Here is a 25,238-nt window from a genome sequence, read left to right as displayed (position 1 = left end):
GGTGGTTGGTTCACCCCACGAACAATTTAAATTGACGGTGACCTGGATGAAATTTAAAAACTAAACTCCTATTTAGAAGCCAAATTCATAATATTATACAGAGCGGTGTTTAAATCCGATATATTTCCTTTATAATTCAGTTTTTTTTAACACAAAATAGTTTGTTGTAAGAAGGTAGGGACTGTTTTTAGCGAACTCCTTATGTCTCCAACTATTTTGTTGGCTAGGTTTTAAAAATGCACAACAAACTGATACTTCCACGTGAAAATTAAACGATTAAAGTAGTTTTCTTTCAGAGATTGTATTGATATACATAAGTCAGAAAATATACATAAATTCTTAATCAACAGCAATAGTCGAGTGGATATAGCCACGTTCGTACTTCCGCTTCTACCCAAACTAGAGCCTTAGTTTTAAAGCTTTTTGCATACAACTTTCCCAAAGGTGTCCTTTCTGTTGCAGATAGTGTATAATTCGCAACTGGCTGAATCAGACTTTATCATATAGTTGACATTGAGTTTACATTATACATATGTATCTACTCAGTAGCGCCATCTACGTGTGCCTTCGGATACAAGCACCTAAATAGCAGAGCCACTCGACAAGTGTTTCTGTCTGCTTCCGCAAGATGGCGATAGGCACATAATGTAGATTGCGGGTATTAATGAAGCATGTAAAGGTCGCAATTGTCATAATGTATTTAACGTATGCCAGGTGCTAGTCTCGGATAAACTGTGATACAGTTTGTAAAGACTAACGATCGTAGAATTCATAAAAACAAAAATGCATTTAAAGACCAGTTCTCTTCCAAATGTTAAAGCCATACAAAACTTGTGAGTCACACAAATTTATAGTTAGCCCATGCAGAGCGTTTTAATACAACAAAATAAAATAAAAATAAAAGATAATCAGTACTAACAGTCGTTTTCAGTGTAAGTAGACTGCTAGTTATACAGATATAAACAGTTTTCCATGCGCGTGTATTTATATTTTGGGAGCCATTAATAAATATAAAGTTCCTAATAATGGCCACATTTTAATGGTAAGCGCAAGTTCTTTCCAAGTATTAACCAAGTCTGAAATTTATTATTAAATAACCCACATCAACTTTTAAATTTGTTAAACCCATGAAACCCACAAAACCCCAAAGATAGAACGCATGTACAAATACATATTTAAGTATTGTATTTATAGGAAGCGTAAGCAATTAACAACTTAAATTTATCTTTAACAGAGGTACATACGTAACTAGATGAACACGTTTTGGTTGCTTCTGGCGCGCAGCAACCTCATAATCAAGGAGTTCTTGTCGAGCCCATAGATGGAGGTCTGACCACTGGACTCGGAAATGGACTCATCCGCCGCGTAGTCAGCACTCAAAGTGGTCGTGGCCAGCTTGTCGGAGGCCACGGTGGTTGTGGGCTCACTCCCCGTGGTTTGGCTGTTCATCTCGTCGGCCTCTGTGGTGGAAGACTGTCTTTCAGCTGAGGTGCTGAAATCCGTAGGATCAGTGGTTTCTCCGAAATCAGTGGTGGATTCTTCACTGTCCAGCTCCGCGGAGGATGATACAGTGGGCAATTCAGTGGTTGAAGGTTCGGTGCTGCTGGGCGGTGCAGTGGTGCTGGGCTCTGGTGGTGGGGTGGTTGAGGTGGTGCCCTTTTTAGTGGTTAGCATGAGCAGCAGCTCGTGCTCATCCTCTTCGTAGACGCTGGCAGTGTTTCCAAAATCCAAATTTAATAGCTCCGTGGATGCCCTGCTCAGAATAGCTGGAAGTTTAGCTGGTGGTGCAGCTGTGGTGGTGCTGGTGGCACTTGCTTGCCTTGGTGGGGCCAGCCAATAGGGCAGTGGGAATTTCTCACCGTGCGTCTTCTTAAAAGAAGTAGGCTTCTTTCCAAGTAAGCCCTTCACATTATCGAGAGTTTTGCGCACCAGCCAACTGTCATTGGAGGACCAGAAGGCATCTTCCTCAGAGCCCAGGTAATTTGACCCGCTTGACGCACCAAAACCTCCAAATCCCGCAGAGGCCAGCTCGATTTTGCGTATTTTGCGATTGTTGGCTTCCAGGGAAGGCGAAGGGACCGTGAAATTTGTCTTCGCCAAGGACCGTACCTTGTATGGTGTGCTTGGAGCCCTGGTCGTTGTGGACCTACGCAATGGTTTCCGGAAGGGGTTCCGTGGTGTGGTGGCACTCTTTCCATACAAAACACTTGGCACCACAGACGTTGGGCGACTTTTGCCAGTGTAAGACATAGGGGATGGGTTGCCGACTGGCTTGGGGCACTCACCAACGTGGGATAGCTTCCAAACTGCAAGAAGTTTAAATATTAAATATTATTTAAATAATGTTAATAATAATGTAAAACGTACTGCTCTTGGGATCCTTGCAGCGCACTCGCTCCAAATAGCACTCGTTAACGATTGTGTGATTGATGCCGTTTCGGGTGGCACAAATGGGTTGATAAACTGTGGGACAACTCTTATCGCAGCGGCGACAGGCTCCATCATGGGAAATGGTCCATGCTATGGGGAATCCAACAAAATTAGCATATAGCATATAACCTATTTTCTAGACAGTAATTTGGAAGTAGCATTATAGTAGTTTAGTTCCAGTCATTGATTTAAAGCGTTATAAGTGTACATTTTAAGAGACATTTTTGCTGGCATATAAATAATCCCCATGAAGCACTTACCTTTTCCGATTTTTTGGCTGAACTCCATGAGTTCACACACGTTGGAGAAGGTGCGACTCTGGCCCCTCAAGCTCCCGCAAACGGGTTCATTTCCGAAAACGCAGGATTTTGTGGGGACTCGCCACTTGGATTTGGGGGGTGCCACCACGTAGGGCTTCCTGGCGGGCAGCGAGTAGCTCTTCTCCATGGCGCCCGACTGGCTGATGAACTGCGTGTGAAAGGTCGAGGGAGCGTAGATCTCCACGGCGTCCTCCGGTATCTGGAAGTCTTCCGCCTGAGTGGACAACCTTCTGCCTCCGTGGCTCCGCTTGGTGCGCTCCGCATCCGACTTGGGCTTGGCCTTCGGCTTCTGCTTGCGACTGTGCTTCATCTTGGTGCTGTCCTCACCACAAAGGCCCTCGGAAACGATGCGCCAATCTGCACAGGAGAAAATCATAGAAATTTATGGTTTCCTTTATCACATTTCGTTACAATATAAGTTGATACGAGTATAAGGTACATTTTTGTTTTTCTTAAACGTACTGCTTGGGACTTCGTAATTGTATTAGCTTAGATCAGATTTTGATATAACTCACTTCTCTGGGTCTTGATGTTTTCCGCGTTCACCAAACACTCGTTGGAGAAGGTGGACTTGACACCGGCGTACATGGCGCACACAGGTCTATAGACCCTGGTGCAGGGCACGGGCACTGGTGGCTTCTGACTGTTTTGGGGCACCGTGTTGGCCTTGGGACACACTCCCCACCGGTGGACCATCCAGTCCGACCGGGAGAGGCAAGCGGTTCGCAGCATCTCGCAGCGGCTCCTGAAAGTCTTCCGTTCCCCGGACTTGGAGCTGATCCCACAAACTGGCTGATATCTGGAGCTGCACTCGAACTCGCAGCTGGGAAAGCAGAAGCGGAGGGTAACGTCATCTGAAGGAAATATATGTGAGTTATTAATACACTTTCTTAAGTACTGATTAAACAAATCAAAATGAAAATGGCTTATATTTGATTTCAGCCTTAAGTTAACAAAGTTACGAGTTATTTATTTCACTATTTAGTCATCGGTAGATATTACTTACATAGAGGGCCATTCATGAGGTTGCCCCGCTGGGCCTTTCGAAGGTCACACTCGTTGGCGAACAAGAAGTACATGCCATTTTCGCGACTTTGGGCGCAGGCAGGAGTGTCGTCGTCGGAACAGAGCATGCTCATCCGATCCTGGTCAGCAGTGGCGAGCACCACAAGTGAGAGTATTCCAAAACAGAGACCAATCGCCCTTCGCCCGACCATGTTCTTGCAGTTCTTCTTCTGAGTCAGTTGCGAAACTCAATGCAACTCGAGATGCGTCCGGGCCTTTTATATGACACCGGAGGCACGCGTCCAAGGTTGATGCATAGTAATGCATAGTATAGCTCGAGTTGATGGTATTATCGGTGCCGAAATTCTGCAGACATCACATTGCGCGATAAACACGCTTGGCATCGGCATTCTGCGAAATTTGTCACAGTCGATAGATGTAGATGCTTCGATTGCCCGGATTCACTCTATTGATAGCGCCATCCGACGCGTCAATTAGATGCTCACAAAGTGCGGAGTGCAGACTCTGCGGCTACGTGATATTCGGCCGATTTCGTAAAGCCGCGAGATAAGCCCCATTGCCATTTGCATAGATTGCGGGGCGACAGCTTTATAGTTAGTATCTTTTCCGTTCGCTTCTCTAAGCCGATAACGCGCTCATCCTCAGCCAGAATTGTGGCATAAATCAAAATAAGTGAGGTAGGGTGTTTGGGGAAAATACACATCAGACATTCTTTATTGGCCAACTCATGCTGGCCGCACATTTCCACCGACGACTGAATGAGTTACTTTTACCTTTGCTATCTGGACAGGAAGTTGTCCGAGATGCGGTGGATAAGCTGTGCCGATGACGGCGACTCATTCAATAAAAAATTCGCAAAATTGTCACGCACATTGTGTTGAGATAGTCCGAAATACCATGGACTGCTATATGCTAAAAAAAAACGCTTTATTTTGGGTTCAGTGTCTATAATCGTGGTTACATGTTTTTAATTCACTTTTCTCTCATTAAAGGTGTTAATTGGCAGTCTAGAGATTGGTATTAGATAAGGTCAAGACTTAAATACTTTTTATTTTTATGATTTTTATATAAAAATGTATGTAAGAGCTATAAAAACGGAGCCAAGACAACAGCGCATAATACATATTCTGTGGAAACCATTATTGTACAGAAAAGCTATATTATACCCCTTTTCCTAGAAAATTCACAAACAATAATATTTAAGTAGGTCTATAAGAACTCTACAAAATCTGTGCTCACCTAAACATTTTTAAGCCTATTTATATATTCTTTGTGCTTGAATTTTCCAAAGTCCAGCTAATAATACTTTTTTTTGAATCTCGACTGCTGCTGCCAAAATCAATCGCCAGCTCCTAAAAAAGCTCAACAAAATGGGTCAGCAAGGTCAAGTTCCAGAGATAATGGGACCCCTAATTGAAATATTATTTAATAAGCGCTGCTGGGGTCTCCGCTAACTCGTGTTATTACGGTTCTGTAATCTGCAATCTCGGCACAGCAATCTGGCCAAGCGATCTGGCTTACTACATTCCCAGTTTGGATACCCAGTTGGATCGCGTCACAGTCACGCGCAGGCGTCATGCCAACTTTGGCAGCTGCTGCTCCCGGCTCTGTAGGCCAATTGCTAATTCACGAGGCGGCCAGAAACTTCTTCTCCTACCGCCTAATGACAAACAATTTAAGCCCGGCACCGGGCTCTGAATTACCAAAGGTGCAATCTGGCCGAAAGAAAGCCACCTCGGAGTTGCTGAATCTCCGCCTGACCGCTGAATAAAGTGGCCCAGAGAGCAAATAAGAGAGAGAGAGAGAGAGTTGAGTGAAGCGATCGCAGCTCTGGCTTACCATCTTGGCCAGAAAAAGTCGGGCCAGTCTAACGACGATATCTGAAGCATAAAGACATGCGACGTCTCGGGTGCAACGGCCGTCAGAGTCATTGAACGCTTGCATTTTCCTGGGCCAAACGACAATACAGTACAGTGCCAGCCGAAAGTCGGCTTACTCCGCCAACTGCAAATAGCCAGACAAGTGAACAAGTGATTAGCAGAATGGTGCTGGCCACGCCCCCTGTGAGCAAGGGCGGTAACGCGGGCGGCCTCTTCATGGACCAGTATCAGCAGTATGCGGCCCACTGTGAGACCGCGGACAGTGGCAATGGCAGTGACCTGGAGAGCACCGGATTGCCCACCAAACCGGATGACAGCGAGGAGAGTGGCCCTTCCTCGCTGGGCAGCGACTCCATGCACGGCAGTAGCACGGAGTATGTGCGTCAGTCCGCCTCCCAGCCCAGTGGCCAGCGGCAGCGCCAGAAGTCCATGCGTGTCCTGGGCGCCCTGCTCCCCGACAGCCTGCTCAGGGACATACGGGACGTACGGAGGAGCACCGAGTATGTGGTGCAGTTCTCCCAGCCAGCGGACGAGCAGAAGATCCAGGTGCCCGACAAGATTGCCGAGAAGCCCAGTCCGTTTCGCCTGGCCCGCGAGTCGCTGAGCGAGGAGAAAATCGAGGAGCTGCGGGCAGCCGTGGAGCGGGCCAACTTTGTGCAAACCGGTGAGGAGGCGCTGGACAGCATCGATGCCAGTTCGCAGTCTCTGCCAGCAAACAGCAACATCGGCGGACACCGGGGCAATATCAACTACAAGTATGCTGACGACCAGTACTACAGCTTTCACATTAACGAGCACGAGAACTTTGGTGCGAGAAGCGCGAGAAGTGGCGACGAGGCGGATCACTCCACGGGAGCGGGAACGGAGGCGGGCTCCGTGAGCGGTATCCTAACGGAGCAGCAAGACCTCTTCGCCGGCTATCGGGACGTGCGATGTGGAGCCAGTTCCACCCAGTCCACCATCCGATCGGCCAAGGGAACGGTGCGGGGCGTCAAGAACCGTGTGCGCAATGGAATAGCCACGTTCTTGCAGCTCCAGCAGCAGCCCAATGCCAAGGTGAGTTCCGGGCTCATGACGGGATGGGATTGCAAACGGGATGGGATGTGTATTCAATATTGAAAAACTACTCAGGTCAAAGTGGAGGCATTGCCAATCAGCAGCACCGGTTTACTAATCACTGTCTTAAACTTAGTTTCCAGTAATGGTAACTCCCTGCATCTTGGAAATGTGCGTCCGTCTGTTGTCCATATTAATGCTGAAAGATCGGAAAATATAAAAGCTACACTTTAGGTTTAAGTATGCAGATTGAGGCCCACCCTTATTAAAAATGCTTTTAGTTTTTCAACTTTTTTTTCTATCGAGATCCATTTGCGTATAGTTTTTATTAGTTTTTTTTTACAATTTTAAAGTATTTTTTTATAACATTTAGCCCACAATGAACCATATACTAACAAATAAAGGGCTTCGTTTGAAATTAGCATATTACTCATAAGTAATGCCATATTTTTGAGAAGTGATTTAGGTTTTAGTTTATTTTAGTAAAGCTAACTTTATCTTGGTAACTTACAAGATCAGCAAATTACGTCTTACAACCGCTTACATTACCTGATGCAACGACTTCTTCTCTAAAATGTTGCCCTCTGCTGTGGTGAATGAATACCAATATGAATATTCAGTTATTCAGTTATCGATGGTTATATTGGTTCCCACGCTGCTGGGCATCCAGTGGCAGAGGCCTCCAGTGGCGTTGAGTCACCTGCCCGCCCAAATTATGCAATTGGCTCGGTGCGAGCATCCAATTGCCAATTGTCTGCATCTCGGCATCTCGGCATTTCGGCATTTCAGTTGGCTGAAATGGAGAAAGTGCTGGCCAACAATTGCAATTGGCAAGACCGATGTGTGGCTGTGGCTATTCAATATAACATATCTTTCACATTTCGTATTTCGTATTTCGTATTTCGTGTTTGGCATTGCCCGTAATCTAATGAACAGCCCCCATGGTTCCCCATCGCCCCCTTGGAAGCCACGAGAGATCTTGGAAGCCAGCTGCGCTTTCAGCGTCTTCGCCGGTTTCTTCTTCAATTATAATGGAAACCGTTAAGTGGCTTATTTTGTCTCCGCCGATGTCGTTTTGTATGCGCTTAGCGCCCGCTCACAAAGTTGTATTGCCCAGAAAGTCTGTTGGCCAGTTATCGCCTTAGCCAAAGTCGCGTTTGTTTTAGCCACTCGTTGCCAGAGACATGTAGTTTGGTAGTTTGGTTGCCGAATTGACACGACTAATCGCAGTTAATGTCGGGCAGTTGGGGCTGGAAAGCAGATACAAAGCACAGCTAATTCCGCAAAGACAATGGAGCCGAGTGGCGTTGTCATCGTAAAAGCGGGATTACTGATTAGTGATAGTTTCTTTTGCGAGTGTGAGGCGTGTTCTCGGAACTAGATTTGCATAAAGCGATCTTAATTTATTCACTTGATATATCAATATCTCTTCGCTGATTTATGATCATTGGCTTAAGGAGCTTTCTAGTATTTTGATTGAAGGTATTCAAAGCCGGTGGAATTTACTAGCACTTGAAATTCCAATTTAAATTTGATGTTTTAAGGAGTGACCATATTAATGTTTCCATACATATAAAATTAATTTCGCATATTTCTTTTTTTTTTTACCAATTTGTTTCGAGAGCGTTCTAGTAATTCATCTACATGATAGCATTAAATAGGTATTATGTCTTAGATATCAACATCATTAATATTCCCAATGCTGATTTGTTAATACCGACTTTGTATTTCGGCTGCGTCTTCAGAAATCAACGAAATTTTGAGTCTAATGTCTCAAATTATCTCAATTACCGCCATTAGGAATTCCCATTCCCATTAGGGCTGTCATTGATTTCGAGTCTTTCCACATCAAACGCGATTTAGGATCAGAAACCTGTCCCCGTTTGTTGGATTGTCAATGGGTTTTTCCGGCTTTCCGAGCGCTTTTCTCCCGTTACGACTTTATCAACCGTGACTGGAGTAGAGATTTCTTCCATTCCAAATATAAACTTCTGTTTGGGCACGATGTGGTTTTTATGCTTTTAGCTGTTGTTAGTTGCCCGCTGCCAGATTTCCTTTTATCTAATTTAATGAGCAGATTTTAGATCACATTTATTGTTTTGCTTCGCGTCTCGGCCTGCGACTCCGTGGCTTTTCACTTTCTGAACCTGATGAATTGATGGAATGATAGCTGGCCTGCTTGGCGGACTAGAAACAACGGCGAATCGTCTTAACTTAAGTGGATGCTAACTGAATAGAAATGAGAAATGTTTTATGGCCTTATAGCGGCTCGCATGCAAATGAGCACATGATTCGTATGCCACAATGAGGAAAGTGAGATGCTGCTAATTACAATGCAGCCAGCCGGTATGCAGAGCAGTAAAATCGAAAGTGAAAAGCTGGGCCAGCATTGTTTTGGCCTTTTCTTCTACCCTTTTTTGTTACCCCTTTTTTTTTTTTAGACCTATTCAGCGCATTGCTGCAAGCCATAATTAGAGCGCTCACCGAATTTTCGATTGCCGATTGGCCACAAATTGGAGTTCGCTGGAGCGGGCCACAAATCACCAGCTGCTGCTGCTGCTCAGCTCGGAAAACAGACAACTCACTTTGTCACCTTCGAGAAGCATCAGCCGCATCAGCCGCATCAGCATCATCAGTATCATCAGTATCTGGTCGGCATTAGCCTCCATCTCGATGCGACTGTTGCCCAACTCTTCGATTGCCAATCACTCCATCACTCCACCACCGCTGGCTCTTGGCCATACAAGTGACCTGCTTTCTCTTTTGTCCACTTATATGTAGCAGTGGCTGTTTGGTAGATTTTGCTTATGTGCTGTTGCTCATGCTGTGTTGATGTGCTGCTGTGACAAAAGTCGTCAAGCCGCCGAGGTCAACCGTGCAAATCACGTGTGGTAATTGTTAATTGCCGCCGTGTTTTTGGCAATGCAAATCGGCTGCTTCAGCTGACATTGAACCACTGCCTTCGTCAGTGGCGATCACCACCAGCAGCAGCATCACTAACATCACTACCATCACTTGGTGGCTCATTGGCTTGGGGGCTTTTCTTTTCGCCAGAAGACAATCGGTGGAATTGAATTGGAAAAACAGCTCGGCGACGTTCACTTGGCACTTGGAGCTGGAGTTGACTTTCCATTTGACCGCAGCTAGTTGTTTGTTTGTTTGTCAGCCAGCCAGCCAGCCAGTTGTTTATTGTCGATTCGGTTCGTGCTGCGTGGCTTTGAACTTTTCCACAGTTTTGTCGTGAAATATTTTTCTCGCTTTTGTCGTTTATCGTTGACAACGGCACTTGCAGCTGCATCCATCTTCGAATGCTGTGTTTTTGTCTCTGACTGGCAGTGTATGTGTGCATTTTCCATTTCCCTGCCTCACCAGCTTAATAAGATTCCCTCTTTGCATTGGCATGCAAATTCTCGTCTCAACGGTTTTAAGAATATCTAACCAGCCGCTAATTTCACGAATTTAAGAATTGTTATTGATCTTCGAAAGGAAATTTCAAGTCAATACCAGCAATGAATAGATTTTTTGATAGAAAAGTACGATAACGAAAGTTGAGATGATGAGTTTTGTCCTTAGCACATTTCCAGTATTATGAATATAATTATTATTAATTATTAATAAATATTTAAATATTAAAAGGCATTCTTCATTTTTCGAACATCTGTTCAACATTCAACTTTTAAGATTGCTCAATCTTTTTTTTGTATGTGTACAAGACGTATCTGCACGGTTCATTGATACCTCAGGAGTAGTGCAGGTGGGGGAACCGGGATCAGGTCCGAATGGTTCGGTTCGGTTCAGTTCGGTTCAGTTCGGTTCGGTTCGGACCGACTTGGTTCATTAGCCAAAGCAGACGCCACCAAAGTTGGCCAACTAACGGAAATGTTAATTGACAAATGAAATGAGCGAACCCAGCTGCGAGCCGGTTTATCTTACAAAATAAGACATCATAAATTGTCGGGAAAACATTCCAGGTTTCCATTGTGACTCTTTGGTTGTTGCTGTCGATTGCCTAGCAGTTTTCCTATTATTGCTTAATTGTATTGATAAATAGGATTTTGAGTGACATGCAGAGTTGCGGAGCTGCGGAGTTGGGTTACGTGAGTCCAAGTCTCGAGCTAATGAACTCGAAGCCTGGCAGAGAGAGGTGACTTTTCCACTAGTCGCAGTTTAAAATGTAATTTCCAACCAGTTGGAATTCGGGTGATGAAACCCGTACTCAAAGCTGCCTTGTCGAGTTATGGCCAAGACCTGATTCTAGGTCCAAGTGCTGGCTCTTCTGCTTGGGAAGCACTCGAAACGATATACCATATTTGCCCACATTTATTCCAGAACATATTTCACAGTAGTCTTTTAATAATTATTTTCTAAGTAACGTCGGAAATTAAAGTCAGACAACAAGAAATCAGATTTTTTTTCCATGTAAAAATTGTACAAATCAAACAGTACCGCGCAGCATTAGAAATGTAATTGAAGTGCATTGATTACCCGAACATAAGACACAGTCAACCGTAGAATATTATTTTGGGAATGCCAAAACCTGTAAGTTATGCCTGCAAAGCGGCTTCCGCATCGCCTTTGTCTGCGATTGCCCTTCATCCACAGTGGGTAGAGACCCAGTTTGGCATTGCCATTCTTGCCTGGCCATGATAGAGTTCGAAATCCGCACTCTGTGGCGAATGGCGGGCCAGTTTCCAGTTTTCGATGGCCTGATTTTCATCATTTCAGACCGCCGCCGCCGCCGTCGAACTGCAAACTCCAAACCAGAACTAACCTCGAACTAATCTGTGATCTGCTTTTCCACTCTTGTTTCATTCCTCTCGCCCCGCAGAACTTCAAGGAGAAAGACCTGGGCAAGGTGGTGCTGTACACCACCAGCATGGGCATCATCCGGGACACCTACACGAAGTGTGCCAACGTGAAGCAGATCCTGCGCACCCTGCTGGTCAAGTTCGAGGAGCGGGACGTCTTCATGAGCGTGGAGTACCAGGCGGAGATGCGCCAGCGGATGCAGAGCGGCCAGGTGCGGGTCCCTCAGCTGTACGTCGAGGGCCAGCACATCGGGGACGCCGAGACCGTGGAGCGGCTGAACGAGTCCGGCGAACTGAGGCAGCTGCTCAAGCCGTACAAGTCCATGGCCAGCACCTACACCTGCCAGACCTGCGGCGGCTACCGCCTGCTGCCCTGCCCCTCCTGCAACGGGTCCAAGAAGTCCGTGCACCGCAACCACTTCACTGCCGAGTTCGTGGCCCTCAAGTGCATGAACTGCGACGAGGTGGGCCTGGTCAAGTGCCACAACTGCTGAGCTACAGTCCCAGTTCCAGTTCCACTTCCAGTTCTGGTAGTCGTAAGCCCAGTTAGTCTAGGCCACCAAAATCCAATACACTCGAAATACTCTAGGCCTAAGTAGTAAATAGCTAATCCGTACCAGGGCTCTGTGTTTTTTATTTCTGTTTAATTTTCGAGACAATAGTGCGGGTACTTAACATACTTCTATAGTTTTTTCCTTTATCAGGTTTTCTACACAAAAGAGCATTAAAGGGGACATCAATTGGGGAATAGGAAAATATGGGCTAAGTAATTTGCTAAAAATTGTATTCTCTAACTGAATTGCATAGACGCATTTATTTTTCTAACGCTATCTAAAACGTGTCAAATCGTTTTTAAAAAATAGCTAGTTTTAGACTTTTTTTAGGATAGCTTATTATTAGGTCAATAAATGTTTGTTTTGCCGGTAAACATTTAAGTTTTTGAATAAATATGTATAAGTTCGTCAATTTTAAGCTAGTAAAACAATCAAAATCAGCAAGCAATTCAGCAATAAATAAAAAGTCAACCAAGAAGCCAGTATGTTTTCATATGTTCTCATATGTGTGCGATATAAAAGGGGATAATACATTTTCTGAGTGGCTAGAATGTTTGTCGGACCGATGAAATATTTCACCAAGAGAAAACCAATATTTGCCTACAAATTAATTGTTTGCCTAAAGTGCAGAGCATATATTTCAAATGCAATTAAGCCAGTTTAGCGTTTTAATGTTTCATTAATTTGAAATTAAGCCGCAAAGTATGCAAAGCCTAATATCTACTATGCGTTCGGTTAAATGCTGCAGCCATCTTGAATGTTTTGCGGCGCTTAAAATTAATTTCGAAATTCACTGATTGCGTTGCATACTTCTTTGCTGAGGAGGAGCAGTGGGTGCTAAGCCGAGATGATTATTCCTGTCAGGATCGGCAGCCCCAAATGTCCTTGTATTACCACATCAGCAGGACCATTGAATTCCAGTCTGCTGTGAAAGTGACTTACTGCCCAACTAAAGCGAAGGAGCAGCCAAAACCAAGCCACCGCAGAGCTGCCCAAGACACAGAGTGTATATTTCAGTGTATATACTGTTTCAGAATACTGTAGAGGGTTTGCCTCTGTGTAGACCCCATACATACGTATATGCACACGGGTGTTGTAGCAACGATTGCTTTCCGGTCCGGGCCTCAGTCTGTGGCTTATGCTTTAAATCTGACGAGCATACACTGAGAAAATTTCCACTCGGGTAAAAAAGAAACGAAAAAGGTAATTGTCTATTAATGCCCTTAGCCTTTGCAAACGGGTTCCCAGAAGAATAACACTATAAGATCACTATATTCACAATTGAATCTGAAAATGTTTCTAAATTTACGAAAAGTTAATGCTAAAGTTAATACCTGAGACTACAAAAAACTTTTAAAATCAACTACCTTAATTTAGTGTAAACTCGTTATATACACACGTCGTTTAAATTATTTTTTTTTATCATACGAAAGGTAAAAAACCCACTATTCTTGTTTTTGTTCGTTTTACCTTTAAATTAAATTAAATTTACATTTTTACATGATTTTAATTTTAGTAGGATTTTTTAAAACAAACTTTCGGTACGCGCTGGGCTTTAAGTGCCGATTTTTTATCCAAGTGCGTCTTCTGGCTCCGGGCAATTATGTAATCCTGCCTTTTTCTCTTTTTGCACCACACCGACCATGCAATTTTCTCGCGCCATTTAATTTTTGTCGGCCTGCTCCTGGTCGAGCTGGGAAAAGCGGGAAAAGCAGGAAAAGCGGGAAGAGTGGAAAGCTGGTGGAAAGCGTGCTGGCCCCTTTGCAGTTAGGCAAACATTTTGCATTGCCATTTGCTTTTGGTGTCTTTGTTAGTTATTGTTATAGCCCTTTTAATGTTATTTTCCACTTCGCTCACACTTTTGTTAACATGCCGCCTCGAATGCACAACCGCCAAACCGCTGACCAACCGAACTGACCGAAGGAGAACCCTTTCCTTTCCGATGGGTTGGGACTCCGGACGGAAGTGGGTGGGATTGTTGCGTTTCCTCCTTCTGAAATCCCCGCAGATCGTTAAATTCACAGACGGCTACATTGTAATTACCGAGCGGACCACCGTCGAGCTGTTGGCCCAAATCCTTGGCCAAGGCGGCTTGATTTATGGGCCAGCGACAGCGTCGTCATACGCAATTTTTCATAAACAATTTGGCAGAGTAACACACCGGGATTGGGATTGGAGAGGGGGACATAGCTGAGAGTGTGGGCCTTGAAAATATTAAAATATATATTGTAAATACCGGTAATGCTGGCCACGTCATATGAGTGCCGACTGGTGGCCAAAAGCAGCGGGATGGCAGCTCGAACCGCGAATCGCTGTGCGCCATTACCCAGCTGGTCGCAACTGAACAGTGCACTGAAAAAAAATATATGGCACACCGTCTGTCCAGGAATTTATTTAAATACATATTTAAATAAAAAACTTTGTAAAGTCTACTGACATAGAACATATTATTATATTCTGGGAAAGAAATTCGTTATTTAATAAATTAAAGCAACTTTATAAATACCATGGACATGAGAAGTTCATGAATATCATTATACTACATTTTGCAGAAGTAATTCTAGATAATACATTTCAAAGAAAATTTATCCAGAAACAAGCCTTTCCTTGATTTTTCGAGTGTACGGAAGCAGCACTCAATTGCGCTGCCTTTGTTAAACTTTATCCGCGGTAATTAGTTTATGCGCGCAATTTCATGTGCAATTTGGTCATTAAATATTTTTTGCGCCTCACGCGGGCTGAGGCTGTGTGCATTACAATTTTGCCATATTTCGTTGTGCTCCTGTGTTGTAGTCGTCCTGGGGGAATGCGAGTATCTAAAAGCCATACCCACTGCCGAAGCCAGGAGCAGGTGGTCCGGAGCTCTGGCTCACTATAAATTAGTGTGTCAAGCGGACGGCGGCATCGCTCCCAATTGGCGACAAACAAAATTAGCCACACATTATGTTTTGGCAAAAACTTTCAAATTGTTTTGGCCACCGCTCCCGCAGCTCATTACACTGCTGTTCGGCGCCCTTGTTGTTTTATTTTCCCAACTGCTGTCCTGCTTGTCCTGTTGTCCTGCTGTCCGCATCCGTAGTTGTGTACTCTGCTGTTCAGCTTTGTTCCGGGCAAATCGGGTCGAATCGGGATGGCCACAAATCACGGACAGCTACTCAACGGATTATTAAGTGAAAATTATGGCACTCTGAAGGCTCATAAAGCATTTACAATGCCTCGACCGGAGCAGCGGCAGTTAGTTACATTTTTTTATTGTCACTGGGCTCGGTGTAGCCGTAACCCATTTGCCCATTTGTCTGACTGCCATAAAACTAGCGTGGCTCACATTACGGCCAGTCTAAGTCGCACTCTCAGTATCCAAAGATCCAGAGCCGGAGACGGGTAAATACCAACTTGCGCTGAGTGTGTGCATAAGTTTTAATCTGCCTCCGTTACAATCAGCTGTGCTCTGCAGTTTCCCAGTAAAAAAGTACGCAACGCTGTTTTGGCCAAGAAGTATGAATACGCTTTCTAAGAGACACTACAGCTTTAAAGGTGAATTTAATGAGATAAGGTATGATTAATATTGATATCGTCTAATCAAACTGTAACCCACATGAAATATTTTAATTATTTTGAAATATTTATACAAATTCTTAGCATCCCTAAACTAAACGTTGGCATCCCTTATGGAAATTAACTACCTTTTAATCGCATTCCATCAATAAGAATACTACAATTAAGCAATAAATTACTATTTGAATTTAAACAATTTAAGTCATTTGGGACTTCATATCTATTGTTAGGAAAATGTAAATAAAAACGTCTTCTGCTTATTGCCAAGCTTATCCAAAAAGCGTATAAGATAACCTTAAGAATCGGCTCACAAAAAAGGAAAGTGCATTACAATTCGAGAGTTGCGCACTCCGAGCAGTAAATAAAATAAACAAGCAAGTGCGGCCAAGAGATAGCAAAAGTAAGCAAAGAATTGATTAAAATTTATGCTCCCCACCCAGATACCCACTTTCACACCAGAAGACAGGCGGCACATGTGCTCTATAAAGATATATCTCCTCGACAGCCATCCAGGCAACCCAACCATCCTCCTTTATCGAAATCTGGATCTCGCCCCGGCGCCTTGTGGGATGCATTGGGCCACGGCGAACAACATTTTGATTAAATTATTTTAATGGCAAGTGCAGAATGTATGGTAAATACATGTACGGATCTATCGCCGGCTCGTCTCGCGCCTCTGGCGCAGCAGCCAATTAATTCAGTTGCGAACTATGAAAGCACACACTGGGCGCTCATAAATCGTGGCATGAGTTGGGATGGAGGCCCACCTCCAGCTCCAGCTCCAGCTTCACAGAAAGCAACGGCGAAGGAAGAGGAGGAGGAAAAGCAGTATCAGCGGAGAACATCATGAACCGATTCCCCAGAATGACCTGCAAATGAATGAATATTTCATAGACGCGAATCCGAATAGATGCACAGAGGCAAAGGCACTGCCGACGCGGAATTAGCTAAGCATGCAGCTGATGGACGGCTCGGAATTCGCCACGGATTCAAAAGAGCCACTCAACTGGCAGAAAGTGTGGGGAATATGATTCTTCAATCTACACTTTAGTCTTTTAGTCTAAGTTTGGTTTATTGTAAGACTTATTATAAAGACAAGACCTTTTTTGGTTTTTCATACTGTGAAGTTCATTCACAGCTCATTTGCAGTGATAACTAAATTCTGAAATACGTCGGTTCAGTATCAAAAGTAAGCTATAACAGTTGTAGTTGTACCCAAGTATAAACTTAATAATATTCCTTGCCCTCTTTGAATTATACACAAGTATTTCTCTCTGATCATATTGTGATGCAAATCGATGATTGTGTCCAAAATTTCGTGAGACTTTTCGGCGAGTGTGCATGGAGTGTGCCCGCATGGAGTGTCTCAGAGCAGTGTTTCCCTTGCCATCGCCCGCATCCGATGGTTCAGGAGGTTCGGTGGTTCAGGGCCGCTACGACTGACTGGTAAATATTTATCGAACACGATTCGCTCGTTAGGCGGACGCAGCACACACATCACCATCGCACATCGCACATCGCACAACGAGCAACCAACATTCAACATCGCACATCACACATCTCACATGGGGAGCTGAGTCCCTCCTGTCTGTTGCTCTGTTGCTCTGTGGCTCTGTGTCTCGCACATTCGTTTTTCACTTTGATTCATTCCGGAGCATTTTTCAATTTCTTTGTGAGTGCCAGCAGAGGAATACCGCCTCGAAGGATGCCTTTTTGGGGGCGGAGTCCTTGGCCTCAGTTTCCAGCAGGTATCTTTAAGGGGAAGGGAGGTGGAAGGTGTTCCCCATTAACTGGCTCAATTTTCCTGCTCACCGACCATTGTTATGTTCTTTTCGGTGGCAGAGGGCATACAGCTTTCTCCATCTACACTTTTCCCCGATTCTTATCTAGAATGCTTGGCTCCGATTGTAGCGATATGTGTGCAAATTTCTACCGTCGTGTGTGTGTGTGTGTGTGTGTGTGTTAGTTTAAATTTCGGCTTAGCCTGGCCATCGGCTCAATGGGCCGGGCCCAGAAAGAAACAGTTAATAAAATCCCCTGACACGGAGGCGTTTACATAAGCTTTTAGCAAATAATTGAGTGTGAGTGCCTTTGTTGCTATGCATAGCTATGGTCGTAGCTGTTTGCACGTGTATCGTGCGATTGGCAAAATTGCCAGGATCCGAGTCCCAAAGGATATCGGCTCGAGACTGGCCCTAGCACTAGGACTCCCCGGATTATGCTCCTCGTTTTCGCAGTTCGAAATTCAATTGAATTTGCAAAAATTGTTGTTTACATGTCGATTTGCTTGTTTGATTTATACAACAAAAAGGTGCGTGTGTGCGTGGGCGGATAAAATGGGAAGGGAAATGGGAATACAAAAATGCCCGCACACTAATGCGCATGATGATGTTAACCTGGAAATTTGGCCAAAACAATCTTGGCCCGGAATGAGCGAACCTAGAGTGCTGGTCAGCAGCGGACAGTTTTTGTATTAAACCAAATTAGCTGGCAATGAACGAACGGCAGATTGCATCTCAGGATTGGATTTTGTGGCCGTGGCAGGGCTTAATAGACCGGGGATCGGACCTTTTCTTTTCTTTAGCGCCTGGGGATGTGTGGGCCGATTTCAATCTTGTTTGATAAATTTTTCTATTAACATACGATTCTGTTGGAGCTCTCTCCTCTTATTTTCCACTTGGCATGACCATCACGTATACGCATTACGCATACGCCGCGTTGCCCCCCTGATGCGGACTAAGAGCTCCACCGCTTGGCCGCTAAGTGCAGTCCTGGCACTCCGAATTCCATCAACGTCAGCCCACATAATGACCTGACTAACACAACTCTGGCGTCGTGGAGGGAGTCCCGACCAGCCCACAATGCAATACTCAAGGAGAATAAAAATTTGTCTTCCCAACAAGTTGCAGTCTAGTTTGCTGGCGAGCTGGGGCGGATAAACATTTTTCAGCAGCAATAAATAATAACGCAGGATGGCGTGGAGCAGGACGGGGAAATATGGAGCGGGCTGAAATATTAATAATAAAAGCACACAACAGCAGTGCGCATAAAGGGACAATGGATGCGAGCTGGACAGAATCTGGGCAGCCAACAAGAAAAGTGCATCCACGAATAAAATCAAAGCCATCAACTGCAATTGCGGCAACGAACGAAGAAGAAGAAGTAGGAGCGAGGAGGAGCACGAAGGAGCCGGGAGGAGCACAGGAGGAGCACAGGAGGAGCACAGGAGGAGCACAGGAGGAACACTGGAGGAGGACCGGATTGAATGGTTATTGGAAGTGCTCGGTGGGGATGTTGAAAATAAAACTTTTGCGCTTCCCTCACGGCCATAAAACTATTACGCAAGATGCATAAAGACTTTGTCAAGTGGAAAATATGAAAAAGTTTTACATTTCTATGCAAAAGGACGTAAATTGCTTCCCCAATCGAATCCATACATACATACATATACATATAGATGGACGTGTTATCAGCTGCATGCTGTGCGCGCTGAAATTGACTAACTTCCTGATCCGATCTAATTGCCCCAAAGAGGCCATAGAATTTGGCATTATTAAATGGCCCATCAATATGGGGCTCTGCGTTATTAAATTACAGTTAATACATACAACCTTTCCGTTGCTGGCCGATTTAAAGATTACAGTTATTTCGCAGGCGTCGGCACACAATGTGGCAAGTCACAAGGCACACTTTCCATTTTCGGAAAACACATAAAACTTGATTATCTTGATTAAATTGCAAATCAAAAACATGTTTCAAGGATTACTTGTGTGTGGGCAACACACCAACACACCAGCACACATATGTACATATGTACATACATAGACACATAAGCGCAATGAGAGCTTATCAAACCACACACAAACACCAGCTCACCCCGAGCAAGGATATTTGTATACACATGGCAACAATGTGAGGATATAAATAATAATTGTAAACTGCAGACAAGATTGCCAGGCAGCCCGATTGTATGGGTGCGCCCATGTTAATCTGTTAACAAGAAGCTTAGATCGATTTCATTTCCAAAGTGTTTATATCAATTTAAAGTAATTACAAGCAGCCGAAAACACACAAAGCAAATCGCCAGATGCATGAAAGTCACTCGAACTTGGCTCTGCGTAATGCGAATATGACGAGAGCTGATTATGGCCACGCTCCAAGGACTCCTTTGGCTGGAGGAGCTGCTCTAGATTCTCGCAGAATCCTTTCAATCTGGGGACCACTCGACTGACAAGTGTGTTGACAAATGCTGAAGCTGCCATTGTTTGGATTAGCAAAAGTTTCCGTTCGCAATTAATATGATTATTGATTCGGTGCGGCAAGATTCTGCGCTAGACTCGCTTGTGGGTGTTGATTAATGTCAATCAAGTGATTAGTTGCAGTTAAACTAATTGAATTAAGGTCCTTGGGGACCGAATGAAAGTGCAACAAATATCCTGCTTGGCTGCCCTATTGTTGTCAAACGATTCAAATTGCCTAGTCACCCGGAAAATAATTGAAATTGCGAAAGACACAAAGTGCAAAGTGTGCTGCTCAGCTTTAATTTGCATAAGTGTGATGTGGAATTTGTTTGTTTATTAGTAGGAAAAAATGTGTTTTTGATAGCTTACTTATTGAAAAGCTTACTTACCTTATTATTTCGGCCACGAAATTACACATCAAATGAAAATCTTGCCTCATTTCTGATTAATTGCTCGCCAATCGAGGGCAAACCTACCTATAAAGTATTTTTTAGTGCAGAATCACTTTCTGTCACTGTTATTAGGAAATAGAATATCAAATATAAAATATCTATATAAAATATTTAAAATAGAAGATTTACTTTCTCTATCTAGTAAGTGCAAGATATTTTCAGACCATTCATTTCCCATGAGTTTATATTATTAATATCAAATTGAAGTTTTAACAAGGTTCCCCTGACATATATCGACTTTTAGGAAATGCTGCAATTTAAATGTTAATGTTTTATAAAAAATGACATCGGACATTGTAAATATTTATAGGTAGTTAGGTAGTTCCCTAGTTGTTTAGTAACATAATTTAAAACAGTCCGCTCTAGAGTATGAATATTGTGATAGTACGCTATTGTGAAGCTCTGAACTCTAATTTACATTCGCAAACTAGAATAACAAAATTATGATAAGCATTTAATCTCTAAGGTTTCGGCTTTCGGGGCTTATAGCAAGTGTAGTGGGGATCGGATGCATATGGCTTAAAGTCCAGGCAAATGCAGCAGCTGTAGGGCTGCACTCTATGTGCACTAATTAAATGTCAGCCCAAAAACTAACTTAGATGTAATACTACTGATGCTGCCTATGCTGCTGTTAAAAATGCACGAGGCACGGATGGCAACTTTTGCAGAGTGGGGCTTACAACTGGCCACCTGGCTCAGGTAAATCTCGAAATGTCAAAGAGATTAGCCGAGGAGGTGGCATGGCCTGGGGGCGGGGAGGGGAGGGGCTGTGTGCCGAATACCCTAACTAATCTTACCAATTCTAAGCGCATTGTCTTGCCAACTTCTGCGGGCTAGTTACGCCTTTTGTCCATGTTCTTGCTGTCATCCTTCGTCCTTCGTCCTCCGCACCTTATTCCACCTCTTTTTCGGAGCGAGCCCATGAGGCGATGTTTGTGGGCGTGGCCGGGTGGGTAGCAGGGCAAAAACCTGCTGTTTGTACGTACATACGTGTGTGCAAAAAGCAAAAAGTGCCAGCGGCTGCATGTCGATGTGTGTCTGCTGCTGTCTGTGTATTGGTGTCGGCGTGGGTGTGTATGTTTGCACTGCACTTATGCACATGTGTACAAACAAACGGGCGGGACGAAGGGGCGGGAGTTGAGTAGATGACGCTGTAATAGCATTCAAAACTCTTACTAATGAGCAGCAAGGCACACGGGAGGAAGCGAGAGGGAAGACGAGTGGGCGGAAAGTCGGTGGTGATGTTGGTAGCGGGAGGGGGAGGAGGGGGAGGAGGAGGGGCTAGCTTTTCCGGGCAGGTGATGTGTTGTTGCCTGCAGCGCGTTGCCAGCAATGCTTGAACCAATTTTACATTGTACCCCGCAAAGTAAAAGGGAGAGGCAGTGCACTGGAAAAAAAAAACACAACTATGTAGATTACATTGTAAAAGTCACAATATACCGCAGGCATTAATTGAAGATGTGAGCACATATAAATTAAACGACTAAACATAACGAAACATCTTCAATATTTTTCAGTGGAGGAAAAACCATACAACGAATGGAAAAACTTTCACTTTCCCTAGATATATTTTTAGCAATTACTGTTCTGTTATGTTTCCTTTGGCACCAAAGAAACGACTTAAATACAATCTTGTCGTAGTCGTTACACTCACTAAAAAACAATCATCATAATTAAAAAAAAAACAATGGTAAATAAAATCATTTCTATTTCTAATATTTCATAATAATTAAAAAAAAACAATGTTAAATAAAATCATTTATTTTGCTATCATCGATCATAGGAGCACATATTTTATTCAAACTAGATCTTTATCCTTTTTTCCCCTTGATTCTTTCTTTCTGTGTGGTTAGGGAGCGAAAGAGACGGGGCAGCGGGGGCAGGGGTCATTCTCAGAAGGCAACTGCAGCGGCAGGCAGCTTCAAACTAATTGTGCAATTATTTTTGCATAAAGTGGCATAAACATGGCTAGAAGAGGCATTATGCGAGTGGCCCGGCTTTTGCAACACAGGGGCATGTGTGATGCTTTTCTGTGTTCTCACGGGCGACGGTTGGATGGGCGGGGTGGTGAAGGGCGGAAAATGCTGGAAATGCGGGTAAGTCGAGGGAAATGCAGGACGGTGTCGGGGGGGAGGGGGAGAGGGTGGGGCGCGTGCCTAAGTGGCACTCGTAAAATTTGAATGCAATATTCATTATTTTTTGCACATTGTCTGTCCGTCCGATTGTCTCGCTGTCAGTTAGTTACATTTTGGGTTTTTTTTTTGTTGCGGCTGCAGCCGAATTCCTTAACGGCAATAGGATTGGAGCACAGTGAGTGGAACTACTGTTTAAGGATAATTAAAGCTGTCTACATTACGCATACGACAAGTGGAACCTATGCCGAGAAAAGTATTATTATTATTGTTCCTGGAAACAGAACTTATAAATTAGAGTCTTCATCTGCTTGTGGTTTCGCAGCGCCTATCAAATGCGCCTTAGTTCTTGAAAAGCTCCTTTGTAAATTCAAATGCGGTAGGTATGCAATTTGTTGCTAGAACAGAAGAAGAACTCATGTGTATGGTAAAATTTCGATTTAAATCTTTAAAATCTTACTATAAATACCATTTTTGCACCTAAAATTGGCCCAAATACTCCATTACTTGGACTCCATTTAGCTGGGTATCGGTTATCTGATAGAAGAGAAACTTCACTATGGCGTTCCCTATTGTTTGGTTTCAAACAATTCGATAGAAGGGCTTGTGACCCTTATTTAATTAAAATATCATTTTGTGTGGGTAAAATAATCGCATGTGTGCTTGTGGCCCAAAACAATTGCAAGTGACTTGCCTTTCATCTTTTCAGGCAGTTGTCAGACGCACACTTGAGAATGTTGTTTACGGCTTGCTTCTCTCTAGCAGCAAACTTAATTGAAGTTTAATTTTTAAACTCACAATAAAAACTGTGAGTGCGGCTTGCTTGGTGTTTGCGTTTGTCGATGCTGACGACGCCTTTGGAGAGCCAGCGATGCGAGCTGGCCAAACAGACCAAACAAACTTGCCCAACATCTCCGATGGCTGCATGCCATTTTTTCGACAATTAAAATTAAAATAATTAAAATTTCAATATAACGAAAGGCGGCTTGTGTGTGGGTGTACTCGGTATACTGGGTGTTCAGCGTGAGTCTGTGTGTAAGTGTGTGTGTGTGGCTGCAGTGTGTAGGCAACCACAACAGAGAGCAGGTCCTGGCAAGGACAACTGCAAAGCAGACCGCAGCAACCAGAAAGCCAAACACAAGCGCTACGCAGCAAGGAGTCGACTTGCTTGTTGACGGCGGCGTCTGGCCCAGGAATTTGTGCACATATGTAAATGAAATTGTACAACTCGGCGGCACACACACTCGTGCACCCGCATGTGGCAGCTGCAACATCCCCGCAGCAACTGTATGCTCGCCACTAGGCAACTCGGCAACTAGGCAACTTGGAGGTGCAAATGGCTCTGTGTGGCTTGCTTTCTGCTTTCTGCTTTTTGCTTGTAGGTCGTTGACTTCTGAAGGTGCTCGTCGCCGGGGGGCGTCGCACTGGCGCACTTTGGCGCTACATTTATTACATTTGTAATTGTTGTCAGTCGAAGAGTTGCCGCTGCAGCTCCTCCGCAGCTTTTACTGCCAGGGCCATTCCGGATTTCGCATTCCTTTAATTGGCAAAGGATCATTTTCAATTACAAGTAAATTAAGTAAAATTAGGAGCTAGGGTGAGTGCTGAATGAAAAGTTTGAGCTTTTACTGGCTGTTTGTTTTCCTTAATTCCTTAGATCTACTTTTCCATTTTCCATCGATTCCATCAAACCTAAAATGCAATTTATTTATGACGGAAATTCGTTTACTTTTAAAAATGAATATTTGCATTTCATTTTTATTCTTTTTAATATATTTCAATGCGCCAAACAAAAGCTAATAGCGGCCTGTTAGTGTGTGTCGACTGCAATTTTGCGACGCGTGTTAACGGAAGTCGTTGCCAATCGAAGGAACTTCCTGCCTCGGTGGCTTTTTCCTGTCCTGCGGCCCCACCTTTAACCGGCTCCTTTGACTTTCGCTTTTAGCCGTCTTGGGTCCTGCATGCGAATTCTGTATTTAAAACGCCTTTGCATATTTCATTAGCGTTTTAAAAATGCATGAGCTGCTAATTGAAAACGTTTGTCGTGCCCCAGCTCACACAAACAGAAGACCCGTACGAGGATATCCCAGGACCAGCGGTGCGTAGAGAAGAGTGGTGTGTGTGTGTGTGTGAGTCGGAGAAGTGGGAGTTGGGTAAAAAAAAGGTTAAAAGGTGCCATCGTGGCACTCAAAAGCCGGGCAACATAGTTTAGCACTTTGCTCCGCCATTGCCCAAGAAATCAAAGCCTTCCGCCCCTTTTGCCAACGCTTCTAATGTCCTAATGTATGCGACCTGCACTCAAAGTTCGCCTACAACATGGCCAGTCCTTGGGTCGTCGGCTTGGGTCCCAGTATTTTCGCATTGTATGCGAGAATACCTAGACACATGTAGTATCGGGTCTTCGGGGTCAGTCCCTCGCAGAGCCCCAACACACTGGCACACCTCAATCACTTCCGCCGAACGATGAAGTAGCTCCTTTGCACGCTATTATTTTCCTGGATCCTGGATAGGTGGGAGTGTGAGAGCCGAGGTCGTATGTAATTGGAACGTGTGGGAAATATCAAGCGACGGCACAAGTCAAAGCTGAAGCAGTTCTACACTCGAATAAAATAATTGCTATTTAAGATTATACAATACCCTAATATGCCTAGGAATTCTATGAATGCTTATATATAAATACAACTAGATTATGTTTACTAAGTAGTTGTGTTATATATAAATTCAACTAGATTATGTTTACTAAGTAGTTGTGTTATTACCATGAAACTGGTTATTCCGAATATT

General features: G+C 44.1%; 3 protein-coding genes and 1 long non-coding RNA gene across 5 annotated transcripts; 3 read left to right on the top strand and 1 right to left on the bottom strand.

The window, feature by feature from the left end:
- Positions 1-1,168: 1,168 nt before the first annotated feature.
- LOC120454078 lies at positions 1,169-3,994 on the bottom strand. Its single transcript, XM_039639087.2, has 5 exons — positions 3,757-3,994; positions 3,266-3,604; positions 2,691-3,107; positions 2,368-2,520; positions 1,169-2,306 (listed from the first exon to the last, which is right to left on the bottom strand). The coding sequence occupies exons 1-5, from the start codon at positions 3,965-3,967 to the stop codon at positions 1,249-1,251; spliced, it is 2,178 nt and encodes a 725-aa protein (XP_039495021.1). The 5' UTR covers positions 3,968-3,994; the 3' UTR covers positions 1,169-1,248.
- A 1,824-nt stretch (positions 3,995-5,818) lies between these two features.
- LOC120454193 (glutaredoxin domain-containing cysteine-rich protein CG31559-like) lies at positions 5,819-9,462 on the top strand. The gene is made up of 2 exons (XM_044006457.1): positions 5,819-6,712; positions 9,316-9,462. Exons 1-2 carry the CDS (start codon positions 5,819-5,821, stop codon positions 9,460-9,462), a joined length of 1,041 nt encoding a protein of 346 aa, XP_043862392.1.
- Positions 9,463-11,050: 1,588 nt separating this feature from the next.
- On the top strand, positions 11,051-12,136 carry LOC120454123 (glutaredoxin domain-containing cysteine-rich protein CG31559). 2 transcript variants are annotated; one of them, XM_044006327.1, is made up of 2 exons: positions 11,051-11,175; positions 11,541-12,136. In XM_044006327.1, exon 2 carries the CDS (start codon positions 11,589-11,591, stop codon positions 12,012-12,014), a length of 426 nt encoding a protein of 141 aa, XP_043862262.1. In that variant the 5' UTR covers positions 11,051-11,175; positions 11,541-11,588; the 3' UTR covers positions 12,015-12,136. The 2 variants fall into 2 exon arrangements, with proteins under 2 accessions (XP_043862262.1, XP_039495095.1); XM_039639161.2 differs by having other exon boundaries at positions 11,074-11,251.
- Positions 12,137-15,422: 3,286 nt separating this feature from the next.
- On the top strand, positions 15,423-16,818 carry LOC120451768. The gene is made up of 3 exons (XR_005616408.1): positions 15,423-15,455; positions 15,516-15,627; positions 15,714-16,818. It is a non-coding gene; the product is annotated as an uncharacterized LOC120451768 (long non-coding RNA).
- Positions 16,819-25,238: the final 8,420 nt, after the last annotated feature.

The sequence above is a fragment of the Drosophila santomea genome, chromosome 3R (genome assembly GCF_016746245.2).
Source record: "Drosophila santomea strain STO CAGO 1482 chromosome 3R, Prin_Dsan_1.1, whole genome shotgun sequence".
In the NCBI taxonomy this organism is placed as follows: Eukaryota; Metazoa; Arthropoda; class Insecta; order Diptera; family Drosophilidae; genus Drosophila; species Drosophila santomea.
The sequence above is the reverse complement of the archived record's forward strand: the minus strand, read 5'-3'. Positions and strand labels throughout refer to the sequence as shown.